This window comes from Sinohyriopsis cumingii, chromosome 2, assembly GCF_028554795.1.
Source record: "Sinohyriopsis cumingii isolate HCF-2022 chromosome 2, ASM2855479v2, whole genome shotgun sequence".
NCBI classification, from domain to species: domain Eukaryota; kingdom Metazoa; phylum Mollusca; class Bivalvia; order Unionida; family Unionidae; genus Sinohyriopsis; species Sinohyriopsis cumingii.
This window is the reverse complement of record NC_142962.1, coordinates 137,048,681-137,060,923: the sequence shown is the minus strand read 5'-3', so window position 1 is coordinate 137,060,923 and position 12,243 is coordinate 137,048,681. Positions and strand designations below refer to the sequence as shown.

The 12,243-nt window shown below is 34.1% G+C and overlaps 1 protein-coding gene across 1 annotated transcript in view; it reads right to left on the bottom strand.

The window, feature by feature from the left end:
- LOC149805912 (uncharacterized) overlaps positions 1 to 12,243 on the bottom strand; it is a 273,589-nt gene that overhangs the window by 211,054 nt on the left and 50,292 nt on the right. The window contains exons 28-37 of the mRNA XM_089934933.1: positions 12,014 to 12,154; positions 11,303 to 11,491; positions 10,635 to 10,775; positions 9,694 to 10,029; positions 6,663 to 6,854; positions 4,143 to 4,289; positions 3,437 to 3,619; positions 2,318 to 2,449; positions 1,834 to 2,019; positions 257 to 379 (exon numbers count right to left, since the gene is read on the bottom strand). Of these exons, the coding sequence (XP_089791059.1) occupies positions 257 to 379; positions 1,834 to 2,019; positions 2,318 to 2,449; positions 3,437 to 3,619; positions 4,143 to 4,289; positions 6,663 to 6,854; positions 9,694 to 10,029; positions 10,635 to 10,775; positions 11,303 to 11,491; positions 12,014 to 12,154 (1,770 nt within the window). The remainder of the gene's footprint in view (positions 1 to 256; positions 380 to 1,833; positions 2,020 to 2,317; positions 2,450 to 3,436; positions 3,620 to 4,142; positions 4,290 to 6,662; positions 6,855 to 9,693; positions 10,030 to 10,634; positions 10,776 to 11,302; positions 11,492 to 12,013; positions 12,155 to 12,243) is intronic.

The following is a 12,243-nucleotide window of genomic DNA, read 5'->3' as shown; positions in this document are numbered from 1 at the left end:
TGCATCGGACAGAACTTAAAGTTGAAACAGTGGGGCAATAATATAAATTTCTACTTTATAGAGACTAGAAAACATCAAGATTTGTTTAAAAATTAAGTATTCCACTGATGTGTCATCAAAAGTTATAATCTACAATGTCAATAAAAATTAATGTAATTTTCAAACAGTGTCATTATCCAATGTTTTCACAACTTAAACCACATAAATTAACTTTTATAAAGAAATGTGCAGAAACAAACATTTTCAAGATACTCACCTGGAGTTCAGCTTTTCCATATGCGGTCAGGTTTGTTGCTACAGATATATCTCCATTGACATTTATACTAAAAGCACTCATATCTCCAGCAACTAAACTGTAACCAAGGGTATTGAAGGGTGCCTGGGGAAAAATAAGAGTAAAAGGAAAATCAACAGTCACACAGTAATGTTCTTGGCTTTTGGCTTCATATTTAAAGATCACAAATAAATACGTTTTTTTTAAATTTGTGACAATAAAAAACACAATGGCCTGAAAACTTTACAATGGAAATCAACACAAATTTAATATTCAACATCACACTGAACAATTTCTTTAATTTTATCATCAATATTAATTTTTATTATATGCTCATTTTTTTCTCCATTAACATTACATTGTCAGAATCGTTCAGTATTTTATGATATTGCACACCTTCGTATTGCATTCACGTGCATAAAGGAACTACTTTATATTGTAAACAAACAATGGACGCAGACACCAGCACTTTTGATTTGTAAACAAATCATGTACACTCGCAGAGTAGGTGCTTTACGTTTTGATTAAATTTGTTTCTGAATGAAGTAAAGCAGATGTTTCATGGACTGCCACATACCAGCTGCTTTGGCACATTCCACGTTAACTTGTTTGATACAGTGTTTCGGATCTAGGCTAGCTACACAATATACGCCAGAAAGGGTCCTTACAAATAAATACAAGTGACAAGGCATAAACTGTCTTTTTTTAGCTGTTAATAGTAACGGCAAAAAAATATATTTTCAGTTTTACATCCTGAATTTGCTCAAAATGTACTTTCTTAGTTCTGCAAATCCGATTTACATGAGCCTTGTCATAGGTTCTCAATCTTGATTACACATTTCGAAATTGTACTGTAATTTTGAATATAAGTGCAATTACATCCTAATTACTGCACTCAACATGAAATAAGCATTAAATTCCACAGTGTCTGAAACTGAACTGCAACTGAAAGACTTCATATTTTTCCTACAGATCAAATGAAAAAGTTGTTGGAATACACATTCATTCACAATATGACTCCAAATTTCAATTTTAACTAGACATGCCATTTTCTTTCGAAAGTTATGACGAGCGCATGACAAAGTTCAAATTTATCTGGGTGGAGTTATGTGCACATTGTGTAATGATGAATCTGCACTTGTGTATTTAGTTTGGAATACGGCATACATTCAGTTACTTTGTTTCTTGTAGTGTATTTTGTTAATAAAATTAAGCATTACGTAGAATAAGAAAATGAGCATATAACAGTGGGATTATAGGTTACTAAATTTATATTGGATAATATGAACTCTTTTTGTTGGATGGATATACTGCACTCTCAAGGTCGTACAGTATTTACATCCTAAAAACTCGTTCATATTTTCCTGTACAAATGCAGTACCCTATAATTCCACAATAATGAATCCACTTAATGTTGTTAATCTTATACACTTGTATTCTTTTGAAAATCTACCTACTCTATGTACCTCTGCTTTGCTGCACACAGACCTGCCTACCTATTAAATTTCTTCTTAAAATAATACAAATTTATCTCAGGCATCGGATATGTGTGAACTTACAACTGTGTCAGCATCAGTGGCCCGAACAGTGAATATGACAACACCCAGATTAGTTGTCTTGGCAACTGGCCTTCTGTCTGGCAGGTTGATGATAACTGGTGGGTTAAGGTTACGGAAAACATTGATGGTCACTGTGACAAAGTTGGTAGCCTGTAGATTACCTCCATCCCTGGCTGATATGGTATACTGAAAGTATTTTTAATACTCATATGTTATCATTAAATGTATATTAAGTAATTTTGAATCACAGATGTATACAAACATTTTCTAACATGATCTTTTAAGTGAAATATACTGTCAAAAATAAAACAAAATGTAAACATTCATTTATTTATCTGTCTCCCTTTCTTTCTATCTTTAGTTTGTAAAACTTAAATTATGTTTAATATTATCAAAACAAATTGAAGTTAAATCCATGAAATAGATCAAGATTATGAAAACCTATTAATCATAAGTTCAATGAGTGGACAAGTAAATTGCTCACAATGTATTGTGAAGCTGTCCCATCTGTAAGAGGACGTGCTACTGTAACTTCCCCTGAAGAAGGATTTACATCAAAGTATGGCAAACTGACAGGCTGACCAGTCTCAAAGTAAGTAACATCTCTGTATGGACTCTGAAAAAATGATGACAAGAGGTATACATTTTTGTGGACAGTAAATACTAATACCTTGAATTAAAAAACCCAATGAACAATTATCCTTTTGAGAAGACAATAAAGCTCTTTCCTCAAATCATTAATATGTACAAATGTAAACATCATTTTTTCACAAAGCCACAAAAATTATAATAATAATCATGAAAATAAATGAATTCACAGTATCCAGGCATCACTGAGACCTATTTGATTGTGATCATTGATGTTAACAGTTCAAGTTTCATCAAGCTTTTTTTTCTAAATTCAGCAATCTGCATGGTAACAATTTGAACTAAACCAGAAATATTTCAATTCTTCACCTCATTCATATGCACATATCCTGCTTTCACCTCATTCATATGCACATATCCTGCTTTCACCTCATTCATATGCACATATCCTGCTTTCAATAAACTCTGATTACTTACAATTTAACTGAAATGTCATTGAATTTTGCTTTAAAGATACAAGCATCTGCATTTTTTCAAGCTAATTCAGATTCATTTCTAAATGTCAATGTCCTTCATTTCTACAACAAGCTGTATCTAAACCTACACAGAAGATGAGTTCTGGTGTGGAAACAATCTTGATGAAGCTATTGTGTCATTATTAAAAACAAGTGCGATTAATTAGTCTGAAATTAGCAATCTGTCTCACTTTTGTCTCACAATGTATGCCTTTAAATATTTACACGCAAAGTGAAAACTAACTGAGCCATTTTGCTGTAGAAGTGGTTGACCCACTCCTCAAAAATGTATGCAAACTAGGCAACAGAACAAACAAAATGTTGTACCAAATGATACGCTAATCGCAAATGCATTATTGGCCAGACAATGCAAAAGATAACAATGCCATTTGTCCTTTCCATAAATTATACTACAAGCATACAAAACAGACACAGAAATAGATGAACAAAACAAATGCTAACACCAACTTTAGCTACACAATAGAGACCCTGTAACCTACCCTCAAGTCTGAATCTATGGCCATGATGGTGACCCCGATGCCACTACCAACAGAGAGATCTTCTGTGATATTCACTACATAAGATGTCTGTGTGAACTGTGGGGCATTCAGGTTTCGTCTTATGTCAACAGTAACCTCAGCATAATCACTTAAACCGCCATCATCAGTGACCTGCACGAGCATCTGCAAGACACAAAAATATTTTCCAGGTATAGGCAGGCTTGTGCAACATTAATAACACTGTATGTAAACTCTGAAAATGTTCAAAACAGCATGTAAAGCTATAATAGTTATCAATGTCTATTTAAGCCACTATTCTGAATAAAAGTAAAACAGAACACAGCATAGTCGCCTTTTAGATTTACTTTAACTTAAGATGTAACACATTTTACTCATGATATATGCTTATGATGTTGGGTTATTCAAAAGAGTCCTCATTTGAAATTATGACAGTGAGGTATAATGTAACCATTTATGTCAAAGAAAAATTTTTAAAAAAACAAGCTGCAGGCCCGCAATAAAAATTTACATTAATAAATTATTTTCCACATACAAGGAACTTTTATAACAAAATGTCACTTACAGGTACCAAAGAAACTACTGATAGTATTAGGAAATGTAGAAAATTATATCTGAAATGAAATCAGTATATGGTATTAATATGTACAACACATACATAGGGAAGTGGTAAGAATGTCATACTCACCAAATATTTATCGAGTGGTGCATTTGTGAGAAGGGAGGCAATCCTGAGCACAACCTGACCATTATCTACCAAGACTGAGAAGTACGGCAGAGCAGAAGCAGGGCTAGCAATTCTGTAGCTTAGTTGACCAAACAGCCCACCAGGGTTCTGTCAGCATCAGAGAAAAATTGCAAGTATTATTCCGTAAAATATTTATTTCTCAAAGCATTCAAGTATCCTTAAGCTACTAGATGATGAGTTCACTGTATATGCTAGTAAGCAAAAGAAACATGTTCATAACATACTAATGTCTAACAGATTGACCAATAAACTGACCAAATTACAAAATTTAGTAACTGTGTAGGAGACACATGAATGGACAGATGGATTGTGGTGGGGCATACAAAATCTTTGGGCACTGCACAATGAATGCAGACACTGCACTTTCAGAGCCCCTTTACTGTATTATATTACTTTGAAGTGCATGTATAATGAAACAAATGTACATAGTAATAACAATAACTACAGTATTGGTGAAACACTTATCCCCACACTCACCTACTTTGTCTCCCCCCACTGAAATGACTGCACCTTGGGTAAAAGTATCTCAGATATATATATATATATATATATATATATATATATATATATATATATATATAAAATCATACAGAATTAAATTTACATGCTGGGGATCTTAATAGTTTTCACATTAGGACATTGAGAAGTAAACAATATCATCCATTTTATTTACACCACCTGTCTGACATGTGCTAACAATCAGGTCAGTCACACAAAAATTGACTGACACATCTCATAATTTCTGAATTACATTCAAATATACACAAAACCATCCCCCAAGCCTCTATCCCAGCTCACAAGGGCCACATTAAAATTCTAAAACCTTGTGTACATCTACTGATCACCCCCAATATCATATACAAAAGTTTTGAAGTCTATCTTGAACAGTGGATGAGACATTGTGTGACATTATGAATGCAAACATGCATGGACAGGCAAGATCACAATGTTTTCAAATTTGCTCGGAAAAGTGCAGTGATAATAATAATAATAGGAAGAAGAAGACTGTAACATGCAGATATTTGTAAACCTAGAGACATTATAGTGACATTTATACAATTTTAGGTATCCAATATGGTTAAATGTTAATTCTCTTTAGGGTTTAAATATGAACAAGAGACCCAAGCAGGTCTAAGATTACTCTCCTGGCTGACATTGACCTACACGTCATGTACAAGGGAAGTTAATCAAGAAATCTAAATATGATGTTTTCTGGCCATGAAGGGTCATAATAATTTAGCAAAAACAGCCATATTGGATGGCAAATCAACATCAAGCATGCAAACTTGAAAAGCTTTATGCCAGGATGTTTTCATTTAGTCAACTTCTTTAAATCAGTTTTTGTGAAGAAGTTATTTGAAGATTTTTCTTTTTGTAGTAAAATTGGCCATACTGGATCAGCATCTTTTAAGTATCACCTAGGTTCTTCATGCCTTGATGCTGTCTGGAAAATGTTGTCAAATTATATCCTGCAGTTTTTTAAAAGAAGCTAAAATTAAATTTTTATATACAGGCAAATTTTATGGTAAATCAGCAACATCTGAAACAAACTTGAAAAGGCTTGTCTGAATGTTTTTTTTGCGAAATTCAGTCAAACTGTGAAGATGCTTAAATGTACTTATATTTTTAATAATAGTGGCCATATTTGATAGGGTATCAATATTATTTGAACCACTTTGAAAGTCCTTTATGTCAGAAAGTTTTCCATCATTTTTGATCAAACTTTATTCAGCAGTTTCTGAGAATAAGTCATTAAAAAGGTTTTCTATCTTTTTAACAGCAGTCATATCTGAAAGTGAAACAGCATCATTTTGTACAAATTAAAACAAATTAAAAAGGCCTTCACTTGAGGGTATTGTCAATCTATCAATATGTTTTTGATAAGTCATTTTACGTTTCTTCTGTTTTTAGTAATAGTGACCATATCTTACCAGTGGTTTGGCATAATCTGTACAAAATGAAAATGATTTCAAGATGGAATGCTTTCTAGGAAACTATGTCCAAGGCAATCATATGAAAAAATGTGAAACCCTTTATGCCAGAATACTTACTGTCAAATTTGCTCAAATTCTGTCACAAGGTATTTCAGAAAAAACAGTTAAAATTTTTTCTATTTTTGGAGTCAGCTGCTCTATGTCCAATAGCCATCAAGTGTACAAATCTGAAAGGCCTTCATGCCAGGATGCTTTCCATCAAGTTGGGTTTCATTTGGAACAGCAATGTTGGAGATGAATTTGAAAATGGCAATTGATGATAGACAACTGTCAACACAATCGAAATTGCAGGTCCATACCATAATCACACTTGGCCGTATACTCTGGCGATCTTTAAACTTATTCTTAGCAATTCAATTTAAGTTAAAATTGCAGTATATGCCCAAACACTAAATCTAAAAGATAATTATGTGACCAATGAAAAGTAAAGTTAAAAAAAAGTTATAAATGTGTAAAATTCACTTACATTGACTGTATCACTATCTGTAGCAAACAGCGTCAAAATGTTTGAGTTCACACTCCTAGTTTCATCCACATTTGCACTGTATATACTGGGGCTGAATACAGGACGAGTGTTTCTGTATACATTAACTGTCAATGTAAAAGTCTGTGTACCCGTCAAAGAAGGAGTTCCGAGATCATATGCTTGGAATGTCAACTGTAAGAAAAAGCATTGGTTATGTTTAACTATACTATGCTCACAAGTCTTTAGAAAACAATTTTCAAAATACCAATAATGTCATCCCACAACAGACATGTTCTTTTAGCTTTCATTACATATAGGCAGCCTGCACTGTGTAAGGACCTCTATTCACTTTTACAAGTGAAAAGAGACTGTCCAGTCAGGTCGATTTTAGACCTGCATTGTGTAAGGACTGCTATACACTTTACAAGTCAATACAGACTGTGCTATCTGGTAGTTTTATAGCCCTGCACTGTGTAAGGACCTCTATTCACTTTTAGAAGGGAATGCAGACTGTGCTGTCAGGTAGATTTATAGATCTGCCATTGTGTCAGGACCTCTATTCACTTTTACAAGTGAATACAGACTGTGCTGTCAGGTAGATTTATGGACCTCCATTGTGTAAGGACCTCTATTCAGTTTTACAAGTCAATACAGACTGTACTATCTGGTAGATTTATAGACCAGCATTGTGTAAGGACTGCTTTTTACTTTTAGAAGTCAATACAGTAGATTTATAGACCTGCTTTTGTGTAGAAAATTACATTTTTATTTTCTGTGCCAGCCAAAATAAAAAGAACTTTTGATTTTTACAGCAATAAATTATTGTATTTTTAAAATTTAGGTTTAGTGCTGTTGTTGATTACACGTGCATTTCATCATCTTCAGTGACTATAGACCTCATTGAAAGAATGGGTTTATATTAAAATTTGTAATTTTGTTTACTCAGTACATTTTTAAAGACAGTAACTATATAGTTTATCTCTACAGGAGATAGGCAGAGCATATCCAAGTTCTCCTCACCCGGGGCCCCGAGTGGCCGAGTGGTCTAAAGCGCTCTTCGTTACGGATCACTGCCATCTCACCTCTGTCTGCGGCGGTTCGAGTCTAAGATTCAGCCAATGTGGGCATGTGAGAAAGCTTGCCAGTAGCTTCTCGTGGGTCGGTGGTTCTTTCCGGGTTCTTCCTCCACCATTAATACTGGCCGCCATGTATAGCCTATCGTGCTGAAAAATGGCGTTAAACCCCACAACAACAACAACATTCTCCTCACCCACTTTTCAACCCAAAAGGTAAACCATAATACCGTGTAAGGATGAAATAAGAAAAGAAAAAAGAATGAATTGTGGTAAAAACACAAAACATGATAATATCTCTTGTAATAACCATTCTAATTAATAGCAGTGCTGAACAATTTTTTTTTTCAGACACAGGCATAGGGCAAGTAGCTTAAAAAATTCACTTCAACAACTAAAAATTGGCTTGTCTGATTTTCTGCTATTTTAATTTTTTTACAATGTTGAAATCACTTTATTTTACAAAAAAAATACACTGCAAAGATCTCCAGCTGCTCTCAAAGTTAAAAAAGCTGTGAAGTATAGAGGCAGTGTCTCTTTTATATCACTACTAGTCAGTAAAAACAGTAGCTTCAAGTTTTGTAAATATTTCATGTCACAGTATTGTGGATATGTCAGAATTACAGAAAACACCCATCTTGCATTTCAATAGAACCAATTGCAACCAACGTTTGGAACTAAATGGATTCAAATACAATTAATTATTTTCAGTTTATTTTGGGTGAAAAACATCGTATTGGAGACCTTTATAAACCACTCATCCCCACAACTCAACTGTCAAATAACTGCTTAGATTCTGCTGGATATATTTAACCAGTGATGCATTACCAATTGAGCATGAGCAAGGGACAAAAATATTATTATTCATGCAGAACAAGTGAGTGATAATTTTGGCAGTCAACAAAATATGGAGAACAGAAATAGCACTGCTCATCATTCATCAGTCACATGCTTTGCCTTTGATAATGTTTATAAGGTGGAGATGATAAGTGAATGGAGTCACAGCAGGGAGCTGAATATTAATAATTTAGGAGTGCATTTCAAGAACTTTAAAATAAAATGCCACATATCATCATGTTCAAGACTTCTTGACAAGCCTGACAGGCAAATCACTTAGAATGGGAAAGGTCCAAATTTAGATTTCTTGGGGCCCCTTGCATTAGGCTATCTGATTTCTTGAGCTCTGGATTGGAAAGCAATAAGTGTGATTCCCAATTGAAGTACTTGCAATGTTGTACAAGAGCTGTCATTACAGCCCATGAAAAGACCTCTAGATTGCTGTATTATTGCTCATGGACCTTTCAATGATAAAAAGTTAATTTTCAAACACTATAATCAATTGCGTATAAATCTGAGAAGAGCTTTGCTGATAGTATGTATTATTCATACATGTGTTTTTCAATTCTGGTACTTTCTGAAGTTGACCCCAAATTCAAGCAATTTTCAAGATTGTGCAAACCTGACACAAATTTGCCAACCAAATTTTATTTCTCTAATAATATTTAGTTACTCATGCTAACAGGGTTTTTGCCAAAATGTCCATCTCCCAACATTTGAAAATGTGCAAAATATTGGAAAATTCCTGTCAAGACCTGTAAATCCAATAAGGTGAACTACATATGGATACAAGTATGCATGTAAACATTAAACTGATCTATTGCAAGTATGGATTTTTGAATAAAATTCACAACAAACTTTCGAGGATGAATTAACAGATAGACTATACAGCAGATATAACCAAATAAAGTACAACATAAGACAATCAAATGTTTAGTTCAGGCTTATTTTCCCCCCAAAAAACAGGCCTAGACCTCACTGCTTATCATTCTACAAAACAACTAGATCAACATAACCAAACGATTTGTATGAGTTACAAGGAAGACGCAGCAACTGCCATATCCAACCTTTTGTAAACAAAATACAGATGCAACAAAACACAGTAAACTGGAAACACTTACCCTGTAAAGAGTTACACCAGGGTCACGAGTGAGGTCCTTCTTTATGGTTACTTCTCTAGTAGCAGCATTCACCTGGTAATAGCTTTGTCCTTGTGTGGGTGTTGAACCTATTAACCTATAATTTGTTATATTGTTTGGACTTGTGGAATCACTATCTGTGGCTAAAGGCAAGGTGTAAATGACAGAGTCCAAATTCTGGTTTTCTGGAATCGTCACAGAACCAAACAGCTGGTTTAGTGGCCATAAAGGACTGTTGAAGTTACGAAGAACCTTGACAAACACCAAGGCTGTAGCTTTGCGTGGGAAGGCACCATTGTCTGATGCTTCTACTCTAATCTGCAAGGAAGGAAATAAACTTCTTGAAAATCCATCTAACTATAAATGTTCAAGCATCATAAACATTCATTTGTTCACTTTTTTTTACTTCTTCCCAAGTCTGACTTGCAAAGACACTTTCAACATCTATAAAGCAATTGTAGTTATGATATCAAACAAGTACACATAGAAGTTTGATCAAAAAGGTAATTCAACAGTTACATTAATTTTCAACACTAACTACCTACAACAATGGAGATAATTATGTTTACCATATTATATTTCATTTATAATATACTTTACATGCCAAATTGATAGGTATGGGACATATCAACAATTCTGTGGAATGATAAAGTGTTATGAAATGTACAGCAGTCTGACATAAGGCACCACTTCTTACATAGAAGATGAAATCTTTGGCTTAACTGGTGCAATCAAAAGCTCCAACTACACCATTAGTTTTCCATTTCCTTTTTGTTTAGTAAAATATCCAACTACATCAAATTCTATGTAGTTTTTAATTTTAAAAAATCACTCTGTCTTTGATGAGTAAAACATTCTATTGAACAGGAAATTCATGAAACACTAAGACGGTGTGCACAGACAGACACATAAACACAGATTACCCTGAATGTGTCTGTTGAATCAGTTGCAAGATTTCCACTGGTGGTGATCCGTCCAGCCAAGCTTCCAGAACTGGCAACAGCAAAGAAGTTTGGTGCTGTATCATCTCCAATGATCCTGTATGTAATCTGGTTGAAGTTGCTCTGAAAATTGTATGTGATATTTACAGTTCCAAATATGAAACAAGCTGAAAAACATAATTATCTGACTTCATTAAGGAAGGAGATAAAGGATTCAAACTTAATCAGAAAAGTGGCAACAATAATTAAATCTCCATGAGAAAAGTTTTGTATGGCTTAATTTTTTTTTACTCTTGCAACATTATCACAAACCTTGAAAATGTGTATCCTGGGAATGAATACCAACTCACAATTAAAAGCAAAGATGCAAAGACGTAAAATTCAAATATTAAACTTAGTAATTGTACATGTATAATGCTGCCATTCTTCTCATGATTTACATTCAAAAATGATTCCATGTTCTGAAAAAGGTTGCACCATGTATTATTCATAGAAATATTTTTTTTAATATAGCTTTATTTTTAACCATTTAAAGACATTTTATTTAAATTTCTTTACACTCTTCATTCAATAAACAATTTTTATGGAGATGATTCTCATGGTGAGAGACCACAGTATACCAGCAACGTAAATGAGCATGCAAAACATACATTGGTATCACTGTCTGTTGCTGAAACTTGAACCACACTGGTACTGAGAGGCACATCTTCTCTTAACTGTACATAGTACGTTGAATTGAAGTACACAGGAGGTTGATCATTCCTCAGCACATTCACAAATACAGTGGCTGTTCCAGCACTTCTGGGTGGTACACCTTTATCTGTCAAGCTCACTGTAAGCTGAAAGACATGAAAATATATTTGTTAAAAGTCACACACACACACACACACACACACACACACATATATATAATTGAGTCAATTCGAATTAAACTCTCAAGGAACACCCATGACTGTGATAAAACAATCAGAAAAAGTGACTATTTGTTTCAAAGAAAAAATGTAAAGACATTAGGTTGCCAACACTGCAGAGTACTCATTAACATCAAGATTGGAATGTAGTATATATATTTAATGACATACAGAAGTATGGATCAAAATGCCAGCAAAAGGTTATCCATCTTTCTTTCTTTCTCTTGGGACCTGCAATGGCTTAGTGACTAGCATGCTTGACTCACATGCCAAAGGTCACAGGTTTCAATTCTGCACAGGTCAGTCTTGGTTGGCTGCTGTGGAGCATAACTTGGAAAGGCACTTGATTTAAGCCCACTGTCACAACAGAATGAAGCCTATCATGTGTTGATGTGCCATTAAATGCTAATAAAACAAACAAATACACACTCTCTCTTCTCCAATACTTACTGTGAACTGATTGATTGTTCTGTCCTGCACTGGTGATCTTATGAGGCTGATGTCCCCTCTGTAACTAATACTGTCAATTCTAAAGTAGTTCTGAGCCTGGGTATTTCCAGTCAGAAGAAATTCTACTTGATTGTCAGGTGACTGGAAAAATAAATATCTTTAAAAAGTTCAAATTTTAGCAGACAAATGTGTACAAGCTCACAAAAGAATATTAATTAATTTAATTCAAG